Raw genomic sequence first — 21538 nt, 5'->3', positions numbered from 1 at the left:
CCAAGTTTTCAATTCTTAAAAGCCCTTCCTTGAATGGTAAGAGTTTCTCTACATAAAAATAAGAAGAATATCCTTTTATTCATCTATGGAGAGCCACCTGGGTTTATGTCCATAAGGGGAAGAGCTACTACAATGTACTAAGAAAATCCCCTACTTCAGTTATTGAAGCCAAAAAATACCAGTAACTAACTGCTCTGCTCTCTTAACACTCATTTAGACATTCATCAGATTGCCCCTTATTGAGAAGAAAATTAATCACTTCAGGTCACAAAACACACAGTATAAAATATGAACGTTTCTCCCTACAAGAAAAATATGATACAGTCTATTAGGGAGCATTTGAATAGATGATCTTAAAGAGCAATTTAAAAATAACCTATTGCTATAGCAGTGTTTTAACATAGGTATGCTTTCACTTTACATAGAAACCATTCCACATGACAAATTTATTAACAAGTTCATTTTGCCCATGGGAAGAACTTAAAAGAATGAGAAGTTTTTCATTGTGTAGAAAATGTCTTTTGATGATTTTCAGCTTTTATTTTGTTATGAAAAACAACTAAATCATATATGTCGGTTAAAAAAAGTCTGTAGAATAACTGCAAAGGATAGGTCCCAAGAGTGGTTATTTCTGGTGAGCGATATGCTCAGCTTTCAACTGGTGCAATTCACTAAATCCATTAGTCAAGCAGAAATCCCGGGTCCTACTACGTTAACAAAAGTACTATCATTGGAAGATTTTATCTTTTTCCCTCTTTAAAACGGCAAATCAAGGTTTAAGAAACTTTATATAGTGACTCAGGTCTTCAAGGAGTTAAAGTTGTCCCCAGATAATTTTCAGGCATAGGGAAGGGAAGTTATCTACTCAGAATCCACTCGTACGTCATCTGCAAAGAGAATGGTGCCAAAATATATTTGAGGGAAGACCTGAATAGAAACCCTTATCAAAGCAAATCTAAGGATAATCTGTAATTAAAATCCAACAGGATCAAGGGCTTGGTAGATAATGATGAGAATTCAACAGCCAGGTGATCTTGGAACTTAAAAAGCAATACCTTACCAAAATAACAAAGAAAAAAAGGTATACATTTATATCCAGGAGGTGGCAGAAATCTACACCAAAGGCAAAAGCAAATAGTTGCTACGCAACTCCTTTCAGAAGACCTTCCCAGATTTCCAAATGCCGAATACGTTCTTGTTGACATGTGAAATCAGGCGTATAGTAATTTTGATGTCTAAGAAGAATTCAGTTAAGACCAATTAAGACCAAATTAAGACCAATTCCTTCTGCTACCTTCCTCAATTGTCTTCATTAAGCTCAAGACAAAAGTGGGGAGTTCTCCTATGTGCAATCCAAAAGAAACGAGTGTTTTCTAAGAGGGAGGGATGAATGGAGGTGCCAAAGTGAAACTTCGTAAATCCTTATAAAAAAAAAAAAAAGACTTCCCCAGTTTGAGGATCTGGATTTGCTGCACTAGGGCTTTTTTCTTTTTTTGGCTTATCAATTTACACCCTTCTGCAAAAAAATCTCTCGAGTATCAGCTAACACTATTCAGAGCTGGTGACAGGTGTGTCAGCATCTCCAGGAGCACACCCCTTTCTGCCGGTGAGAGGGAGTCACCCCTGAAGAGGACGGAGGAATTCGAAATTCACAGGCAAGAAAGGGAAAGAACTAATGGCTACACACTGACTCATTCTACTATATGAAAAATGAGTATCTCAGGGTTTGGTTTGTTTTCTAATCTAATGAGAGCATTCTACATTCTAGTTCTTACCTCCTAGCTTATCAAAGTATTTTTCAGTTCCATTAAATGCAAAAATGATGGCTCCCCTGGTGGCGCAGTGGTTGAGAGTCCACCTGCCGATGCGGGGGACGCAGGTTCATGCCCCGGTCCGGGAGGATCCCACATGCCGCGGAGCGGCTGGGCCCGTGAGCCATGGCCGCTGGGCACGCGCGTCCGGAGCCTGTGCTCCGCAACGGGAGAGGCCACAACAGTGAGAGGCCCGCGTACCGCAAAAAAAAAAAAAAAAAAAAAAAGCAAAAATGATTAATCACGGGGATAGCATTAGGTCACATGGCTTCATGAAACTTTCATCCTGAGTACCATATTTCTAGACTGGAGCCCTGCTGTGATGCTAATTACACCGTCACCGTTCTGTAGACTAAGTGTCCAGTGGTATAGTCTGGAGAAAGCCTGCTATACGTACGTGTCATATACATTCAGCAGCCAATTGAGACACATATCCACGCAGAGAGGGACGTTGACCAGATTGTTGTGCTCTTGCTGCAGGCGATCATAAATAGTGGTCAAACAATTAATGATCTGCAGGATGTCCATGGGCTGGTCATTTTGCTTGAGGTTGTGCTGGTCCAGGGCGTCGCATGCAGCTGACAGGCTCAGGAGATCCACTGCAAGAGCCACATAAAATCACAGGTGATTCAAGGGGGAAAAGCCTTCTTTCACTGTTTTCCTTTTTGACAATCCTGGTAGGATTGGCTTGTACCCGTTAGTAAACAGCAAACCCGAACCCTACCCTCTTTTATTAAAGGGTTTTCTTTTCACCCCTCAGCTCTAAGTTTGGTAAGTGTGATGAGTACTCAAGCTCTGAGACTGTCCTTAACTCCCACTGGCACTGGGTGAAGATGTGGATGAAGAGACAGTTCCCATTCCTAAACTATTAGGAAATACTTGAGCGTTAAGGGGACCTAGAGTGTTCTATAGGAACACAGTCATTTCCACCTGAATTAGAAAGAAAAAAAACTGTTTTACTAGAGATTTTCGAAGAGTTTCTGAGAATACCTTCTCGTATTAGTACTAGAGAAGGTCAGTTTGATTAATCTGCATGGTTAGGGTTGTGTAAACTCTTATTTCCAGCTATGCATTTATAATCGTTAAGCGTTTTCCTCCTTGAAATACCAGTCACCTCCTAATCTCTCTGCTACATTAACACGAGGTGAAAAAATAACTTCACTAAAATTTTCTATAGGCAAACTAAAATAAATGCATCAGCTATCCAGTTTTCAGATACAAGGCTCACTTATTTCTCCTCTCACCTTCAAATTATAGTCTACAACGTACTTTTCAAGTCCGCTAAGAACTTTATAAGTTTTTTTGGGGGGGTGGAGGTTCCCGTGATCTGAGGTGGTATTTAATCATATACTGAAAGACAAACATTTATCAAAAGTGAAGCCTCTACAAGGCTCACTTATTTCTCCTCTCACCTTCAAATTAGTCTACAACGTACTTTTCAAGTCCGCTAAGAACTTTATAAGTTTTTTTTGGGGGGGGGTGGAGGTTCTGAGGTGGTATTTAATCATATACTGAAAGACAAACATTTATCAAAAGTGAAGCCTCAACACTGCCCAACATCAGCAAATCGTAAGGTTTACTCCCAAGTGTCACAGAAAGATGCTTTTCTGTAAAGCCAATTTATTAGCCAAATTGGAAACGGAACAACATTGCTTTTATAACACCTTATACATCCAAGCTCTGATCTGAATTCTCAGTCCTTTGAGAGTAAGAATCAATGGTAATTAAGTAAATCTCTCACATATGGGGGGGAGGCAACACAATTATAAATGTAACTGCAGATAAACACCACCATCCCCATCAGTAAACAGCTTGCCCCAAACTAAACAGATGCAAATTTAAGGCTTTAAAGCATTTTACTTGTTACTATTTGTGGCTACTTCTAATTAAATGCTAAGGACGAACCCCCAAAATGGTGGTTAATACCTATGTAGGTTAATACCTCTGTAGTGCATGTTTTCCTCTTTTCAAAAAGGAAAATAGTAACCTTTTGAAGTTTCCCTGGAAGCATGAAGGAGACCTGGGGTGGAAGCAGGAGGTTTTTTTTTTCCTTTGTCTTTTATCCCAGTGAGTAAACCTCTCTGTTTCCATGGACCAGTTTTCTTAAAATACCCTGGCCAGCACTCATCCTATCAAAGCCAAGCCCCCACTCCTTTTGCTTAAAAATACTCGAAAGATAAAGGAATGACCTCTTTACATTGAAGCCAAGACTTTGTTTCAAGTGGCAGAAAGGAATGTAACTTGATTTGAAAGGGAGGTAGGAAGGAAAAAGAATAAAGAATTTAAAAACATAACAACACAAGTGGGCAGGGGGACAGGAGGAGGGGAAGGCCGAGTGGGGACTGTATGGGAGACCAGAGAGACATGCAGAGACAGAAGACTCCAACTTTCAATCCTCTCTGCTGTGTGCCTGACTTTCTCTGACGACACGTTTTCAGGTGTAGGTAATGAGAACGTTTAGGGATGCAGCACCCCATCTACATTAGCAGAAGAGAGGAGCAGATTTCCTCCAAACACCAGTATTCCCAACGTGTTTCTTTATATATTGAAGGAAGTGATGGGTGGTTTGAAGTTTTTCTAGTATTTCCTTTCTGTTACTTTGCTGTAATCATTATACATTTTTTGCTTTATATCCAAGGATAGGAGAACCAACAAGTGAGAATTCTTAGATTCACTTTTGTATGAAGAGTCTAATTTCCCCGTGTGATGGAAACAAATAACCAACAGCAAAATGGCATGAATTTGTTATTGGGCCTACTCTCCTCTCCGTACAGGTGAATGGGTAACACACAGAATAGGAAATTGGGAGCATAAATAGCTCCAGAGGGGCGCAAAGCAATTGCTCTGAAATAACAGGAGCGGGAGGTGACATAGTTGGGAGAGAAATACTGTGCAGTGCGCTCTGCTAAAACCAAATGTGGTTAAACACAAGAATGGTCCATCACAGAAGACTGGAGAGCTCATCTTCCCAAAACAAACATATCAAACAGAATTTCACTATCGTGCCACCATTTGTAAAAGACTCCTATTTAGGTGTATATAGCCGATACTATGGACTTGAAAAGAGGTGAGAAAATCAATAGGGACGATGTCATTGCCCCACAAACATACACTTAACTGTTCAAGACGAGCATCTTAAAGAATACATTGCGATTCTTTGATGAAACATTAAGCATAATGATTAGCTGCTTCTAGAAGCCTCAACAAGCGACCAGCAGACACAATTTTGTAAAACTACCCTTTTACCTCAAGCTAGGAATTTCCATTTAGGAGAAAATCTCTCTCTCCTTTAGTGTATTCACTAGGGAATACATTTTAAAGCTATATAAAAACCCAAGTATGTTCTAATAGACCCTCTCTTTCAAAAATTATTTTGACAGTAGAAGATGCTATAGGTTTTGACGCCACTGAAGAAGAGAGAGCATGTGGTGGTGCCCCTCATGCATCAGGGGTGTGGGGTGAAAGAGGGGGGACAAGACAAAAAACGACCGGCTCTCCAGGACCCTCTCTGCTAAGCACGAAAAGCAGGAAAGGGAGATGGGATGGGATGGGGTGGATGATTCCCGAGGTGCTGGGTGTGCCTACTCATCCTCTCGACATCCCAGGTTCAAAGGCTAACTCTGTTCTTTTCCTCATACGCCACAAGTGAGGGGCTCAGATGGATTTTTTTTTTTTTTTTTTTTTGGTCTCTTACAGAATCCTAGGCTTTGAGAACTCAAAAGCACCTTCAGAATCGTTTTGCAGTCGGGAAAACTGAGACTGGACGGGAGGAGACCTGCTCTGGGTATTACGGCAGGACACACGGAGGTATGTACTGAAAAGCAGAAAGGCGGGCGGCAGAAGGTGTCCTTACAGGCTGTACAGAAAAAGAAAACCACCCCGCATTCTCTACTAGCAATAATACTGGGAGAAAAAAGAAGCACCAAAATGTTGGCTAGAATAAGCCCGATGGTGCCCACACAACCCCGGGCTCATCCCATGGGTCAACCTGGATACCCCAGGTTAACAATATAAACAATCCTGTAACCTAATTAGTACAGACACAGACAGGGGCGGGCGGCTAAGGGTGGGATAACTCCTATGTGTCTGCTGACTTTTTGGCCCAGGCAGCAGAAGGCGTCTGCGGAAAGAGGAGGCTGTTGTGGACATCACATCATTCTACAGGCAGCTTACACTTCAGGCTGAAGGACCTTCCAAGCAAATCTTTGCCCAGCAAGAAAGTCAAGCACTTTGCTGTAGTTATCTTTGCTGTGAGGGTTAACTCCAGAGGTGCTGAAGTTGGCAAGAGATGTTTTGCTAAAACAGCCACACAAGGTAGACCCTCTGATCAAAGCAAGGAAAAGAAGTGACTCAGTGTGTTTATGGGTAGCCATGAGTTAGAGGTTATCACAGTTGTTTGCTGCTAGCAATAACATTAGGCATTTTGACCTGGTCTCAGGGAGGCCACTGGGTTCGGGACTGGCTACGTAAGAAGACGTCCAGATTACCAGCAGCTAAACGCAATCCTGGCTGAGACTCCAATTAGTGCTCCCTGGTTTCTAAAGTGGTGTGCGCTCACATTGGTGGCTCTTGCTCCAAGAGATAAAGTGCGTCCTGCTGTGGCCCCGGTACAGAGAGGGCACTTGGAGCTTGCACTTGGCCCCTCCAGACCCCATGCTGGAAGGCATCCTGTGGCTGTGGCGCATATCCTTGTTTTAATGCTGTTGCTGTACTGCAGGCTTTTCCTTTCTACAGTCAGGAACTGTAGATTTGTAAGGACTGTCATCTGGGTTCTGTGAGTCCTCGTCAGCTATTGAGCTTAACTATCATCCCCGGAGCGATCGGTGCCAGAACGGAGATTGTTCAGAAGACCCCAACTCATTCTTAGCTGAAAATACGGGGAAGGCATTATTTTAAAAGGAAAAAAAGAGGATTCTAATAAAAGGGATGAAAATAAACCATTGATGCTAGTTGCCAAGCTACCCTTGGTTTGAAGTAGCGCAGGCTTTGAAATTCGTTATCAGTAATACAACCTTCTACTGGAAACTGGAAATGGTAGAACCTGAACTCCAGGAGCTAACGGAATGGATTAGAAGGGGATAGCAAACGGATGGTAAGTCTGCTAAAACTTCAATTCCTTGGTTGCAGGAGCAAAAGCTCAAATAAGTTCAGAACCTTCTTCCATTGAGCTTCACCCTCTCTGGCCTGCAGGTAGAGTTCCAACTAAAGGAACCTGGGAACTAGCACTTTTTGATAAATGGGCGACACCTGAGAGACCAATTACAATTAAAAAGATAATTCAAGTGGGGGAACTTACAGGTGTTCCTTACTTTACCACAATTTTCTTTTTCAGTGCCATACTAGTAGTCCCTGGACTGGGGCTACAATTAAGAGTCTCAAAGGCTGGTAATATCCCCAAACAATACCTTACCTAGTTGAAAGGTAAGTGCACAAGACCTTACCTAGTTGAAAGGTAAGTGCAAGAATTCCACAGGGACTGACGGACTGGATTACCCCTTTCTCACACCTCGCCTAACTGGGGCTGACCATCACACATGTTTTGTTGCCTAGTGGACAGGACAGTCCCATTTTTCTGTATGGAACCAATGTGACCCCTTATCAAAAATTGGGAAGAGAAGGGGAAGGCAAAGGGGAAGCCCAGGCATGTCTTATCTTGCTACCAGCTAAATATGGACTAGTCCAGTGGCTGAACCCAGGGGATACACTCTTTGTTGGGGGAGAGAGTTTGGATGAAAATTTAGCAATAAGGAAGAAAGATAAGATTGTTGCCGAAGGGAAGAAAGCCACCAAATGCGTGTTAAAAAGGGAAAATCTAACATAATGCTGGTGCCTAGAAAGAGGCTTAAAATAAGAGAATAACATGCTCCCTTGGCTACGACTCAGATGCCCTTTTAAAAAGCCAAGAACTGAGCGGGACAGCTGGCCAATCTATCGAACACACTGGGTGAAGAGGTGGGAGTCCTGACTGTGACCAGACTCCATGGAGCGGTATTAAAGTGGTTATGGCTTTTGGCGCTTGTTTCACAGGATACATCTGTCATTAAGCACCTCCTCTGGAAAGTACCCTGTGGGAATATTTACCCAGTCATATCTGGAGAACACTGATTTATAATAATCTGAATGAACACGGCATGGTCATTAATTGTGATGATGAAGGATTACAAAAGGTATTGGGTATGTGGTAGAAAGTTTATATGGTATATGCCTCATATGTCACAATATTCTGTGTTTAAAAAAAAAAAAAGGCTAGTGTTAGTGTGTGAGGAAAGCTACAAATCGGGATGCTTGTATCATTGAGGAAAAGCAAAGCTGAATTTGGTGGGCCCACTTCCCTGAGATTGAAAAGCCAGAAATCTGCTGTGGACGGCTACAGATATTTCTGTGGCATACCCGAACCAAAGTTCACTTAGGAGTGACTACTATTCCTATGACGTTTGCCCGGGAGACTCAACATTTCTGTATCTCAATTGTATTTCCTATAGTAAAGACGTCAGTACACATTGGCAACAACATGTCTGGTGGACCAAAGAGCATGGGACTGCTTGAAATAAAAGAATCTTAGGAGAATTAGGAGCTGGGCGAGGACCACCTGGCAAGGTAGAATTTGCTTTGAGTGAGAAAAGAGAAACCGATGGAAAAGACCGCCTAGTGCAAAAAGAACACATCAAGGGAATCCAATTCCAGGAGAAAAGAGGATATCAACTAGAAATGGAACCAACGATAACCCGAGAATGGAACCTACAAGGTCCTCCTTAACAGCCTCAGCAGCACGACTGAGAACCCACCCTCCTTTCCCTTAGCGAGCAACTCGTGGGTACTGGACACATTTCGAACAGGACTACACTGCTCCCCCTGGGAGAGAGATGCCTCCTGTTACCGGACCCCTCTCTCGGGGCACCGATACCCATCAAACCATGTAAGTGGAGAAAACGAGTCTGCCTGCATCCTCAAGATGTTTTGAATTCTGAAATAACAGAGACCTGGCCTCCAACCTACGTGAAAAATAATATAATGGTATACGGGAAAAGGAGATTTTTGCGGGGAAGGGACAAATAATTACACTGGCCCCTCGGGTCCCCTTGCTGTTGAGGTAGCTGGTGGCTGTGGAGGCAATACTGTAACCCTGTTGCCTTCTTGTAATCTTTGCCTGTAAGAGACTGTAGATTTGTAAGCAATGTTACCGTGGGTCCTGTGAGCCTTCTTTAGTGACCAAACGCTATCCGATGCCACCTTTCAGTGCAAGCACAAAAGGTGAGGTGCGTGTACCAAGAAGGGAGCCCCTTTTTTTTTTACCTGGTATGGCATGGTAAGGATGAGTCTGGCCATGGTGCCTCTATTCAGACAACTCCAGGCTGTACAAAATTTCTCTACTGTGTGATTTAGTTGCTGAACAGAAGCAAATTGTTCTATACTTCTTGTTTGCAGAATATCTGTCACATTTATCAACTGCAGTATATTTAGCCCTATGGTTTGGGCTCTCTCCAACCCACCACACACTAATAAACTAAATACATGGGCTTTGTTAAGTGCATTTTTATTTCTGCTCTTAGAAGTTGGCTATATTTTTAATTTGAGAAGCTGCAAACCTATAGGATGTTCATGAGAACTACAGCCGGAGAAGGAAAAAGCTTAGATTATCTTCTTCATAACTTTCAGTGGGGTATCAGCCACATGAACCGGCTTATAAATCCTTCTTACCCAGATTTCCTCTTTGTCTCTGCTTTTCTGTCGCGTTTAATTTTCATTCACAATGCCTTGAAAGGCAGTATGGAGTCATGCAACATTAAACGGATTACAAACTGGGGACATTATAGGCCAATGGTGATGCTCTAGACTTAAATCGCAAATCCTCTATAGTGGATAAAACTGTGGTATTCAGGTTTCTGCAGTGCTGAAGCTTCGATAGTGAAGTGAAAAAAGTGAAAAAGACCAAGTGCTTAGCGGCGGTAGCATGGCATATTTTCTAAGGCATCTGTAATTCAAACTCTTTACTGGCATCAGGAAATCTCTGAGATAACGTCATTAATTTTCATTAAAGTAAGAGTTAGTGGACACGACCTTCAGTTGGAAAAGGTAGCCAGGACAAGTTCTGTTTGTCTGTACCACAGACAATAGCTCTTTATCATGGCTTTACAGGCACAGAAATGACAAAAAGGCCGGAGCAAATCTAAAATTAAGAGGAAATTCTGAAATCACTTACTGAAGAGTTGGTTAAGTAATGTGACCACGCATGTTTTCAATAATAAAAGGATAGGTGAACTCTTCATTCTATATTCATACTACACGTGGAAGCCTCCTACCATTCTTGAGAATCGAGTACTTAATTCAGATAAATACACCCTAATTTTGCTGTACCTAAACCTTTTTCAAATATGAGCAAAGTCATGCTTAGAAAGGAAATGCTGAGATTTCAAATCTGTTTAAAAGTGAAAATTCTACAGGCTACATTCAGAGCTTAGCTTTATTACAAGGTTGTAAGTGCCCATGGCCAAAATGTTTTATAATATCAAATGCCCCTGTTTTTCCAACGTTTATTGGAAATGTTAACATACACTGAAATAATAGACAATGAGACACATATGTGAAGAGAGTTTTTAACAGGAGGAGAACTGAATAATGCCTAAATCCAAGGTCAAAAGGAACATTATGGAAAGGGGTCTTCCAATGTAGTCAGTTTGGAGGCTTTTTCATAGTATAACCTGGAACAGCTGATTATCTCTTCTGAACTTTTTGTATCTCACTTTTACATCTCTCTATGTACTATAGCACGTTTCATAACTGCCCCTTTCTCAATGGAAGGCACGGCCTCTGGGATGGGGTGGGGACAGAAGAAGAAGAAGAGGCAGAAGACCTTCTCCATCCAGCCTTCTGACTCCACTCCATCTCAAACTGCCTCTTTCCGGCTCTGGTACATTAACAGGTGCCTAAGGAAATCCTAGGCCTGGGGAGTCCTTTAAAAACCACTTGGCAGCTATAGAGCTGAAAAATGACAGCTTCAGACTATAAGCGATACGGAAATGGAAGCCTGAATTTACTTTCATTCATGCATCAGTTCCTTGAAAACAGATGAAGCCCTTCTCTGCGCCAGGCTTCGTGCTCAGCATTGGAGAGACCAAGATAAGGAGGAAAAGCCTACTCTCTCCTTCCAAATAATTTCCCTTCTAGGCCATTTCTTCTCCATCTCCACGTAGAAAACCACACACGAGCCAACACCAGTTGACTATCTTACTGCTAGCCTCTGCAGACCCCCTGCACCAGACGCCTTCATTGCTGAAGATTTGGTAGCCAGGGGTCACAGCCCTCTGCTCTTCCCCAGTTCTGGCCCAATTCGGGGTGATTTCAACCTTGGCAGCGAGGACTCATGCATCACTCCAGCCTCTCAGTTCATTAGCTTCCTATTTCATCTCCATGGAAATTCACATCTAGCCCGCCTCTGCCGCCCACGCAAATGGTCATATCCTAGACCTAGCCAGCCAAACTGTTCCGCTTCTGAAATAACGTTTAGCTTTGCTGCTGTCTGACCACAACTTCTTGGCTTTCCAGTCACTTCCGCACAATCTCTTCCTCTACCTCCCTGAACACTTGGCCTCTCGATCCCTCTACCTCCTAATTACCAGCTTCCACCCAAATTCACAGCCTCTCCTACCCCATGCAGACTCGACGGACAGCACTCCAACCACTTAACCACTCTTTGGCCCAAATCCCTACTTCACTTGCCCGGCTGGCCTCTGCCCACCTGGGACAGAACCATCCGGTGCTTGACTACTGGCTGTGCCTGGAGAAACACCCCTGCGGATTGGTGCTGTCGTAAACCGCTCAGCAGACTCTGGGCTCCACGATGCTGCTTCTCAAAATAGCCCTCCCTTTCTCCACAGAGGTTAAGGCCAGCCTCGACTCTATCCCCTTCTGCCATTAGCTGCAGCACAGGACCTCTCCTCCACCTTCACACAAAAAACAGAGCCCTCCCCGCGGGCATCCCTCGCCCGCTTCCCACTAGGTCTCCTTAGTTACCTAGCCCGGCCCAGATCCTTTCCTCAGCCCCACTCCTTACAGTGGAGGAGAGGCGTCCCCTTTCTTCTCTTGGCCTCCGGATTACCTTCCCCTCTCCTCTGAGAATTCACATGTTTTAGTATCTCCTGAGCCAGCAACTACAATTTTGTCCCCGCTTCTCATATTCATTTCAACAGACTCAAGCGTCTCTCAACCTATGTGCACATGCACTCCATTAACTCCTCAGCCCCTTCCAGCTAACTACCGCCCGTCTCCCCTCCCCTTCACAACTAAATTTCTCCAAGAATCGTCTCAACTGTCTTCACATCCCCACTTTTGCTTTACTTTGAAGCCCACTTCACCACCTCCACCGTGCCTCTAAAACCTCACCAAAGTTACTAAGGACCTCCTTGTTGCTAAATCCAACGGACACTTTTGCCAACCTCATCCTGACCTCCCAGCAACGTCTGACCCCGGTGGCAGGCCCCTTCTTTCTGCCCATGCAGTATGTACCACTATACCTTCTTTGAGTCTTCCTTTGCGGTCCCCTCTGTACCTTGTTCGCCCCCTGTCCTAAATCCTGTTTTCTTGTTCCTTTACACTCCCCGAGCATCTGCACGCTTATGATTCCTAAACATTGCCCGTATGTTTCTCCTGAGCGCCACAGCTCTATGTTCAGCTCTGCCAAGGCACGTCCGCCACTCCCCCCAGGTGAGCACCTCAGTTATCTTCCTTGATTCCCCCTCACCTAGCACATCAAACTCATCACTAAGCCCTATCCATTCCACCTCGTATTTTTCAACTCTTTCCACTTATCTCCATTCCTCCTTTGCCAATTCAGGCCACCATACTGCTGGTTTAGACGACTGAAACTGCTCACCAAGTCTCTCCCCCAGCCGGTGTACACCACCGCCAGCGTGCAGGCTCTATTCCACAGCAGAGTCATCTTTCTAAATGACAATTCCATCGTGCCATCCCATTGCAAGGCTCCCCACTGACCTCTAAACTCTTTAAGTTTAAAAGGTCTTTCCCAATCTGCCTCCTGCTTCTCCTCCAGCCAAATATTTTACCACAGTCCCTCCCTGGAGCTCCTGTGCTTTAGCCGCAGTATTTTCAGTTCTTGACGGCATCTCTGGACCCCACGCCTCAGCACATGCTCTGCCTTCTGATGAGAACATTCTTTCTGGAGTGAGCTCTACTGACCCTTCTGGACTCACGTGTCATAGATACCACCTCTTCAAGCAAACCCCACAACTCATTGGTACCCATTCTTCCACTGTCACATGACTAAATATATGACTTTGAAACTGTCCCTTCACTTTTTCTCAGGGTGTCCATAAAGGCTTTTTGTGTGTGTGTGTGGTACGCGGGCCTCTCACTGTTGTGGCCTCTCCCGTTGCGGAGCACAGGCTCCGGACGCGCAGGCTCAGCAGCCATAGCTCACGGGCCCAGCCGCTCCACGGCATGTGGGATCCTCCCGGACTGGGGCACGAACCCGTGTCCCCTGCATCGGCAGGTGGACCCTCAACCACTGCGCCACCAGGGAAGCCCCATAAAGCCTTAATAGAGGTTTTTTTTTTTTTTTTTTTTTTACAGATTGTAGATGTTCTTGATTATCTTATATACATACACCTATGTCTCTAGACTTATGGACACCCTGTATATCCCTCATTAGACTGTAAGTTCCACCAGGGTAGGGACTGTGCCTATCTGTTTCGTGGTCACATTAACAACATACATGGGCTCTCAAACAATATTATACCTGGTAACAGATATATAAACTATCTGATAAACAGACAGCATTGTATGACACTTTGGGAATTTTCCCCACTGATGTAAGTTATTTAGCAAAAGCAGAAAAACAATCTTGTCATCTTTCTTCTATGACAGTATTTATCTGAACATTAGCATTCAAGCTAAAAAACAATACACATCTGTGAACTCTGGTTTGGGTAAGGCAATCTGATGCTAATACTTCAAATATTCAATACATTTTATAAGAAGTAAAGGTAGAACAGGTGGAGATAATTCAAGTTCCATAAAGATAATTCTGGATGCCAACGCCATTAGTTAGAAAATAAAAATTACTGGTATCTCATCAATTCAACATCAGTAGCTGAGCAATGGTGACAGGAATGATTCTAAACAATGTAACGAAGCAGTCTAGGTGAAAACTCAGCCAAAGATACCTTGAAAAAATGAATTCTATGTTACACCCGGACTTGAGAGAGCTATTTCTCCCCACTCCAATAGCAAATACTCCCAACCATTTTTTTTTAAACCAAAGAATAACTATCGAGTATTTCGAGCACTGGTTAATACTTACAGCAAAGGGCCTTCTGCAGTCTTCGGAGTTTCATGGCAGTCCTATAAGCCGAGAACCTGACATTATTCAGGTCAGCTGAAGAAAAAAGGGGGAAAACAAAGATCATTTGTTATTTTCTCAAAAGGCACAGATAAACTCCCAATGATTTGCCAACAACAACAAGAGGCTAGGGGGAAAAAGTCTCTTGTATATGCCCCAGTTTTGGAAAGGTGAATTTCTGTCAACGTGGGGAAAGAAAAAAAATGTCTTTTTGCTCTTTGACAATCAGGAAAGCTAAGTTCTGTGAGGGATGACAGTGGCATAGCCTGCAGGGAGCTCATATAGTCCTTGTGCCCAAGAGGGAAAAGAAGGACAGGTATTTCTTTTTTCTAGACTGTAATCTTGGTTCTATTGTAGTGAATCTTTGCTACACAAGGTGAAAGAGAACAGGGAAGATTTCCCTGAAACAGCTATGAGAATTTAGCGAACTATCAAGCGGCAACATAACATGTTTTTCTGATTATCAAAGTTATACGTGCTCACTGTGGAAACCTTAGAAATGAAAGGAAAATATAAAATCAAGTAAACAAATCGTCCGTAATCCCATTACGCAAAGATATGCACTGTGAACATTTTGAATATTTCTTACCCAACATAGGCGTGTGTCTCTGTGTGTGAGATGTATTTTAAAATTTAATTGGCACAGTTAACCCTCATTCCAGGTTTAGGTCCACCTGATCCCACAGGTTCCTTCTATTTAACTATTTTGCATTTATCTAGAAAGTAACTAATTCAGTAAAGACAGGATAAAAGAGAGCTGGCTTAAGAAGAAGTTCACAAACTCACATGTGTGTACACACACACGTACTAATTGGAAGTTTTTGCTCGAAAGTTTGGGTGCAAGCTAAACATACAAAAATGATACTAGATGTCAACAAGAAGAGTTGCGAGTCCACATCAGAATGGATATTTGTTTCCGTACGTATTCTGTACTAATGAAGATACTGCTATTCTAAAAGAGATTAAAATAAGTAAAATAAAACTGGGACTAAAATAAACATTTAGCTTTATATTCTAAGGTGCAATCATTCTAATATTCTGCACGGATTAACAGCTCAACAATTTCTGCTACAGTGGTTTCTACTGTCACCTGTCTATCAAGCCCCAACTCACCTCACCTAGCAGAAATCTGTATTTAGATGATGCCCTCACTCAATTTTGCGTAAGCCCTGATATACGCCAAGATATATTTCTTTTCTTGCATTTTTGTGTATTTATGTTTCATAAACCCAGCTCCAAAAAGCTCCTTGAAGACAAGTACCCTGTCCCCTACTTCTGTCGTTATTTCCCGGTGACTTAACATACAACTGCTCTCTGAAAAAACAGGTCTAATACAGCTCAGGGACTGACCGACAAACTGAATGAATATGTGAACAAAAAAATGAAAAAAAGAAAAACTATACTGGCAAACATGACTAACTGCCGTAATCAAACGGCACCCACAGAACCAGTTCTAACTGGAGGTTAAGAAAGGGAAATAATTTAATCCATATCCAAGCTGCTTGGGTCAACATTATTAGGTTGATGGCCTTGGCAGAGACCAAATATAACAACCTAAATTGAAATTAGGGGAAAGAAAAACAATGTCTATAATTTACTTTAAATTATTCAATGTAAAAACCCAAAAGACTGACAATACTAAATGTTGGCAAGGATGTGGAGCAACTGGAACTCTCAGACACTGTTGGTGGGAATATAAAATAGTACGACTACTTCGGAAAACCAGGTTAGCAATTTCTCATGAAATCAAACATACATCTATCTTATGACCCAAAATTCGACTCCTAGATATTCAGCCAAAAGAAATAAAAACACGCCCACAAAAAGATGTGTACATGAATGCGCATAGTAGCTTTAATTCATAAGAGCCGAAAACTGGAAAGAAAACTAGAGTAGAATGAATAAACAAATTGTGGTGTAGTCACACAACAGGATACTACTCTGTAATAAAAAGGAACTAACTACTGATAAAGCAACATTGTGAGCTGATCTGAAAAACATTACCCTGGGTAAAAGTCAGGCACAAAGAGTAAAAAAAAAAAAAAAAAAAAAAAAAAAAAAAAAAATACTGTTTGATTCCGCTTATGTGAAATTCTCGAAGAGGTAAATCTCACCTATACACTGACAGAAGGTAGATAGATGGTAGCCGGGAGCGGGGACGGGGTGGGTAACTAATTGAAAGGAACACAGTCGTATTTTTTAGGTGACTGAAATGTTATGTATCTTGATTGATATGAAGGTTATTTGAGTGCGTACGTCTGTCAAAAACTCAAACTGTACACTTAAAATGGGTACATTTTATTGTGTTTAAAGTATGCCTCAATAAAGTAGATTTTAAGAGTTAAAAAAACCCTCACAGGGACCGTACAATATGAAGTACGTGTGTGTCACCTTAGCTACACTGCAGAGGCGGTCAGTCGTCTTAATCAGGAAAGCACACTCCAGGGGTGGTCGGCTAGCAATTAATCAAAAAGCCTCACTCCAGAGCCACCCCTGTTAAGTGCTTCAGCTATATTTAGCTCTCGTTACACCTAAAATCCTATTAATACACCTAGTATCCAAATTAATGTTGGATGGGCTTGTGTTAGTGATATTAGTGGTTTACAAGATACCAGGACTGTTGAAAAGGGTTTAGAATAGAAACATTCCCTGCCCTTACATTAACAGGGCGTGGGAAGAATCTAGCAGGCCCTCCACCTTTAAAAATGGTGCCCTAGGCCGGATTCCAAAATCTCCAGCTGTAGTTCCTTGGATTCTTGGTCAATTAGATGGCTGACAAAATCCTGCTGTTACAGCAGGGGTTTGCCAACTTGAGCGCACACCAGAATCACCTGGAGGGCTGGTTAAAAATACACATTCCCAAGCCCCATGCTCAGATGCTCTGATTCCGCGGGTCTGGAGAGGGCCTGAGGATCTGCACCTCTAACAGGTTTCTAGGTGCTCCTGAGGCTGCTGGTCCAGAGACCACACTTTGAGAACCGCTGTGTGAAGGACTGTGGCAGGTGTGGACTGTGAGGCTCTTCCGCCAAGCACTCAAAAAGGCGGGGCTGTGACTTCACTGTGCCTTGGACACAGGCTTTAAAATTGTTCTCTGCTCTGTGGCTAGTAAGTGTTCATATGTGACAGAGCTTGTTCTGAGACTTGCTTTCATTATACACCTGGCAGCCAAGATGTGGATAGGAAGGCAGCCCTCACCGATGTCTTAACCACGGATGGCTACCAACACATACCTGCCCCAGAGAACCTGGGCAGATCCTTTTGGCCCAAATTATGATTCGAGGACCAACAGCACCAGCGCCTCTTTGGACCTTGTTAGGAATGCAGAATCTCAGGCCCCACCCAGCTCTAAGAATCAGCATCAACATTTTAACAAGATCCCCAGGTAATTCGTATGCGCCTTCAAGTACAATGGAATCTTTAACTGTACATTTTAATACAGTTTCTTGTTCCATGTTGTTAAAGTGCAAGTATAAACTCTACAGAGACCTGTGTGGTCTATTGTTTTTGTCTTTCTACATTCCATTTTGTGGGCTTTTAGAGTATTTAATGACTACTGCAGTCAATTAGACCAAAAACTCACCTCTGGGATATATTTGTGGGTCTCTTGTTTATGATGAAGGCCAATAAAAGGTATTCAATAAGTTAAAAGTGTCTACTCTGTCCGATTTTCCTGGATCTATTCAGAATTCAGGACACATGGTCTAAATGAGGTCAGAAGCCCCATCCAATCCCCACCATTCATATCAAGAATTGGCAAATTCCAGGAGCTTGAGATCCAAGTGGGAGAGGCAAGGATGATCTGATTCTTTCAGGGCGTGGTTCACGGTAGAATACTATCAGAGACAAGCATCTGGAACATTCCTGCTCTAGCAGTGCTCTCAGCTTCCCTAAAGCAGTACAAACGTTCTTCCCTTTCAAAGCCTTCTTAACTACGGCACATGCTACCTGGCGTTAATCCACTCTGACACCCTCTCAAGCATAGCCCCAAACACAATGCAGAGAACAAGACTTCTGCCACCAGTTTTCTATGTACCACAGTCCAACCAATTAGCAAACAGTGATTCAGGAAGACCAAAAGAAAGTAGCAGGGAAAATGTCTAGTTTTCAACATAATGCAACAGAAGCCATACAAATTTACATCCAGTAAGCATCAGTGAATGGCAACGGAGTTCTGGTGCCCTGAAAGTCCTACTCCAGAGGGTTAACCATCTGTGTTGTCTGAATCCGCCCTCTGGCTTACAGCTGGGAGAGAGAAGTCTCCGCAGCCTTGTGCAAATGTGTAGGGTACACACTGAAACCTCAAGATGCGGTAGAGCTGCGGACAATGCGACACTGTCCTGGGCTGAGGCTGGAGCTGATCTCGTAGCTAAAGTATGCATGCAGGATAAAGCTTCAAGCCCCGATCCCCGATCCCCAACCCCCGTGGGAGGCCAGCCTGCACTTTCCCTGGGAGCTGCCTTTCCAGGACTTTGGCCCAAGTTGTGATGAGCTCACTAGCTCTCACAACCGGAACTCAAGAGGCGTGAGACTATCCAAGAAACGAGTCACACGATGTTTGCATGGCAGCTGGTAGAGAGCGCACTTGGAAGGATAAACATGCTGAACTGTACATTCCTCTTCATGACTTGAATTATTTCATCCAGGGCTGGTTCTGGCCTAAAAATGGAGAAATCTAGAAACTTAAGGAACAAGGGGCAATATTACACCATCTACGCTCTCAAGGTGAATCACCAGCTACTGAAGTGATGGTCCATTTGACTTTTATTTTGAGGCACAAAACAAATAACAGGTTTTGCTGCACCTTTCTTTAGCCTATGAATTTCCCTTGACTTTGGTTAAGTATTTCTGTTGCATGACGTTTACTTTCATTCTGTGGAAGGTAGTGGTGGAAGGTGTCAAATTCACCAGAAAAGAGGAAGGACCGATCAAGTTTGAGCCATAAACCTACACATTGGTGGACTTGCTCTTGCAAAACGACTGAAAAACACCTCAGCATTTTAAAGTTATGGGAAATTTTGGAAACTATTATAGAAATAAAACATTAAGGCCCTTCATTTCAATTTTACAGCTGCTTTCTGTCTTTTAATCATACTTCAAAAATCCTGCTACCTATGACCGAACTGAGGTCTAGAATTGAAAACAAGGAGTATTTCGGTCCAGCTTTCCAATGGCTTGTGGGCACTTTTTAGAAAGGCCCAGAGTTTCAGTAGGTTTATCTACATTAGGTAGAAAGGATGACAATGACCCCATAAATGTAATGAGTGGAAAGAGCTGGATGGCTGAAGATTACCCCAACAGATGAATTCGTGGTGTGGTCTTTGTTTCCTACCAACTCTATTTCCCAGCAGAAATGTATTCCAAATCACTCAGGTGATCATGAGTGAAAAATAAAATCTAGAGGAAGTAAGATTTTGGGGGGGTATAGTTCCAACTTCAGTGTTGGCATACAATGTGAATTAAACTACTACTGCATGTCCATTTTAGCAATTCTCCAAATTTTCCAAAGAAGCCACAACAAGGTAGTCTCCCCCTACACTAATATAATATATAGGAAGGCAGTAGATTTTAAAATATTAATAATATATCTCTGATTCCCCAGCCTCACTCTTCCTATAGCGTTCTAATGGACACTCCACACGACAAGTATTATTTTTATCAGTTCAAACTCACTAGAACAGGCAAGAGCCACGGACAGGCCTTTATGAGCTTGAGATAAACTGAGTCATTTAAACCTAGTCTGGCTTGAAAGCAAATTAAGCCAAGATAAGCAGGCTTCAGAAGCTTTAGAGTACAAAGTAGAACTGTGGGGAACGCTTCAAGAGCTCTTCAATAATACGGAGGAGTTCCGGAACGTATCTTTAAAGAATTAGCCAAGAGAGAGGAGGTACATTAACACATGACACTTGGGCTGTAATTTTTTAGATATATTTGAGGCCTTTTACAATCTACATTCATTAAAACCTCATCACCAACACTGAGCTTTACTTAAATGGGGAAAAAATAAACCTACGTAGAGATAAATAGGAATAACACATTCATACTTGTATGAACTGCAGAAAGCTGTGAATTTATAATTACTATCAAGTTGTTTCCAGGTGTGAAATGGTATTACTTAGTTGCTACCAGTTATTCTCTAGAATTCTTCTGAAAAATGAAGAGAAGCAATAAAGGATCCAGGGTAGCACAAATGTGGAAGACTTAGAATTGTGAAAGAGAGACACAAACCAACCCAAACCAAAAATAAAAAAATAGGGAAGTTCAACTGTGAAGTAAAAGAGAGCACCAAATCCTGACTTGTGGGCTGTTCAAGGCCTTTCTGGCTCCCTCCTTTTGCTTGGCCTTCCTCAGCTCAATCTCACTACTTCTTAGCAACATTGTTCTCGTGGAAGAGTTGAAATTCAAATTAGCTTTGCTTTCTTGTTTGCTGCTCTGGTAAAAGGTTTGTTGAGAAAGCAGTTTCTATAACAAATGGCCAATGTAAACTTCTGCGGGGGGGGGGGGGCGGGGAGACACCATGTATCTTAAATACTATTTCTGGGCCCGAATTCTCCCCCAGATAATGGAGAGGTGACTCACGTGGACACTGCTGCACCATGTTCCTTCTACTTAAGCTTCAAATCAGAAAGGATTCGGGCTCTAATTCTCAAAGCCTTGTCCACCAAAAAGTATATATAAAATAATATTAATGGTTCAGGAAGACTCTTTAGGAAAAACTGGTTTATAGCTTTTTAAAAGACATCCACCAAATAAAAACAAACACACAGATAGAACAGAGTAATGGTTACTAGAAGGCAAGGCAGGGAGGGGAAAATGGGGAAAGTAGGTCAACTCTATGGTGATGGAGGGAAACTAAATTTTTGGTGGTGAGCACACTGTAGGGTATACAGAAGTAGAAATATAATGTTGTACACTTGAAACTCATTTAATGTTATAAATCAACGTTACTCAAGGAAAAATTATTTTTAAAAAGACATCCATCTATTCATAATCCTTCCACCGACCTTCTCGATGCTTATCGAGAGCGAGCACATAGGGAAACACAGGCCAGGAAGGCCTCTCTGAGAAAGTGACATTTAAGCAAAGATCTGAAGGGTGATGGAGTTAGCCAGGTGAAGAGTAGAAAGAAAGAGCAAAGCAAGATGAAAGGTCAGCATGTTCAAAAAAGGCTCGTAAGCAGAGAAGAGTGTAGACCATTGAGAATCCTAAGAAGGCCCAGACTGCTGAAATCTCAGAGCGCAAGGATGAAGAATGACCCCAGGTAGGCAGGGGGAGGCCCACTGTAGGGCCCTGCACTTCATGTTAAGGACTCAGGTCCTGGGACTTCCAGCTAAACGTGGCAGATGGAACAGACTCGTTTATTCCTCATGTCAAA

At 42.7% G+C, this 21538-nt stretch overlaps 1 protein-coding gene across 8 annotated transcripts in view; it reads right to left on the bottom strand.

Moving 5' to 3' along the window:
* DMD (dystrophin) overlaps positions 1-21538 on the bottom strand; it is a 2236200-nt gene that overhangs the window by 100534 nt on the left and 2114128 nt on the right. For all 8 annotated transcript variants that reach the window (XM_082680764.1, XM_082680765.1, XM_082680763.1 and 5 more), the window contains 2 exons: positions 14128-14202; positions 2209-2410 (listed from right to left, as the gene is read on the bottom strand). In XM_082680764.1, the coding sequence (XP_082536890.1) occupies positions 2209-2410; positions 14128-14202 (277 nt within the window). The remainder of the gene's footprint in view (positions 1-2208; positions 2411-14127; positions 14203-21538) is intronic.

Source organism: Grampus griseus (genome assembly GCF_964374135.1).
Source record: "Grampus griseus genome assembly, chromosome: X".
In the NCBI taxonomy this organism is placed as follows: domain Eukaryota; kingdom Metazoa; phylum Chordata; class Mammalia; order Artiodactyla; family Delphinidae; genus Grampus; species Grampus griseus.
This window is presented reverse-complemented; position numbering and strand designations above follow the sequence as displayed.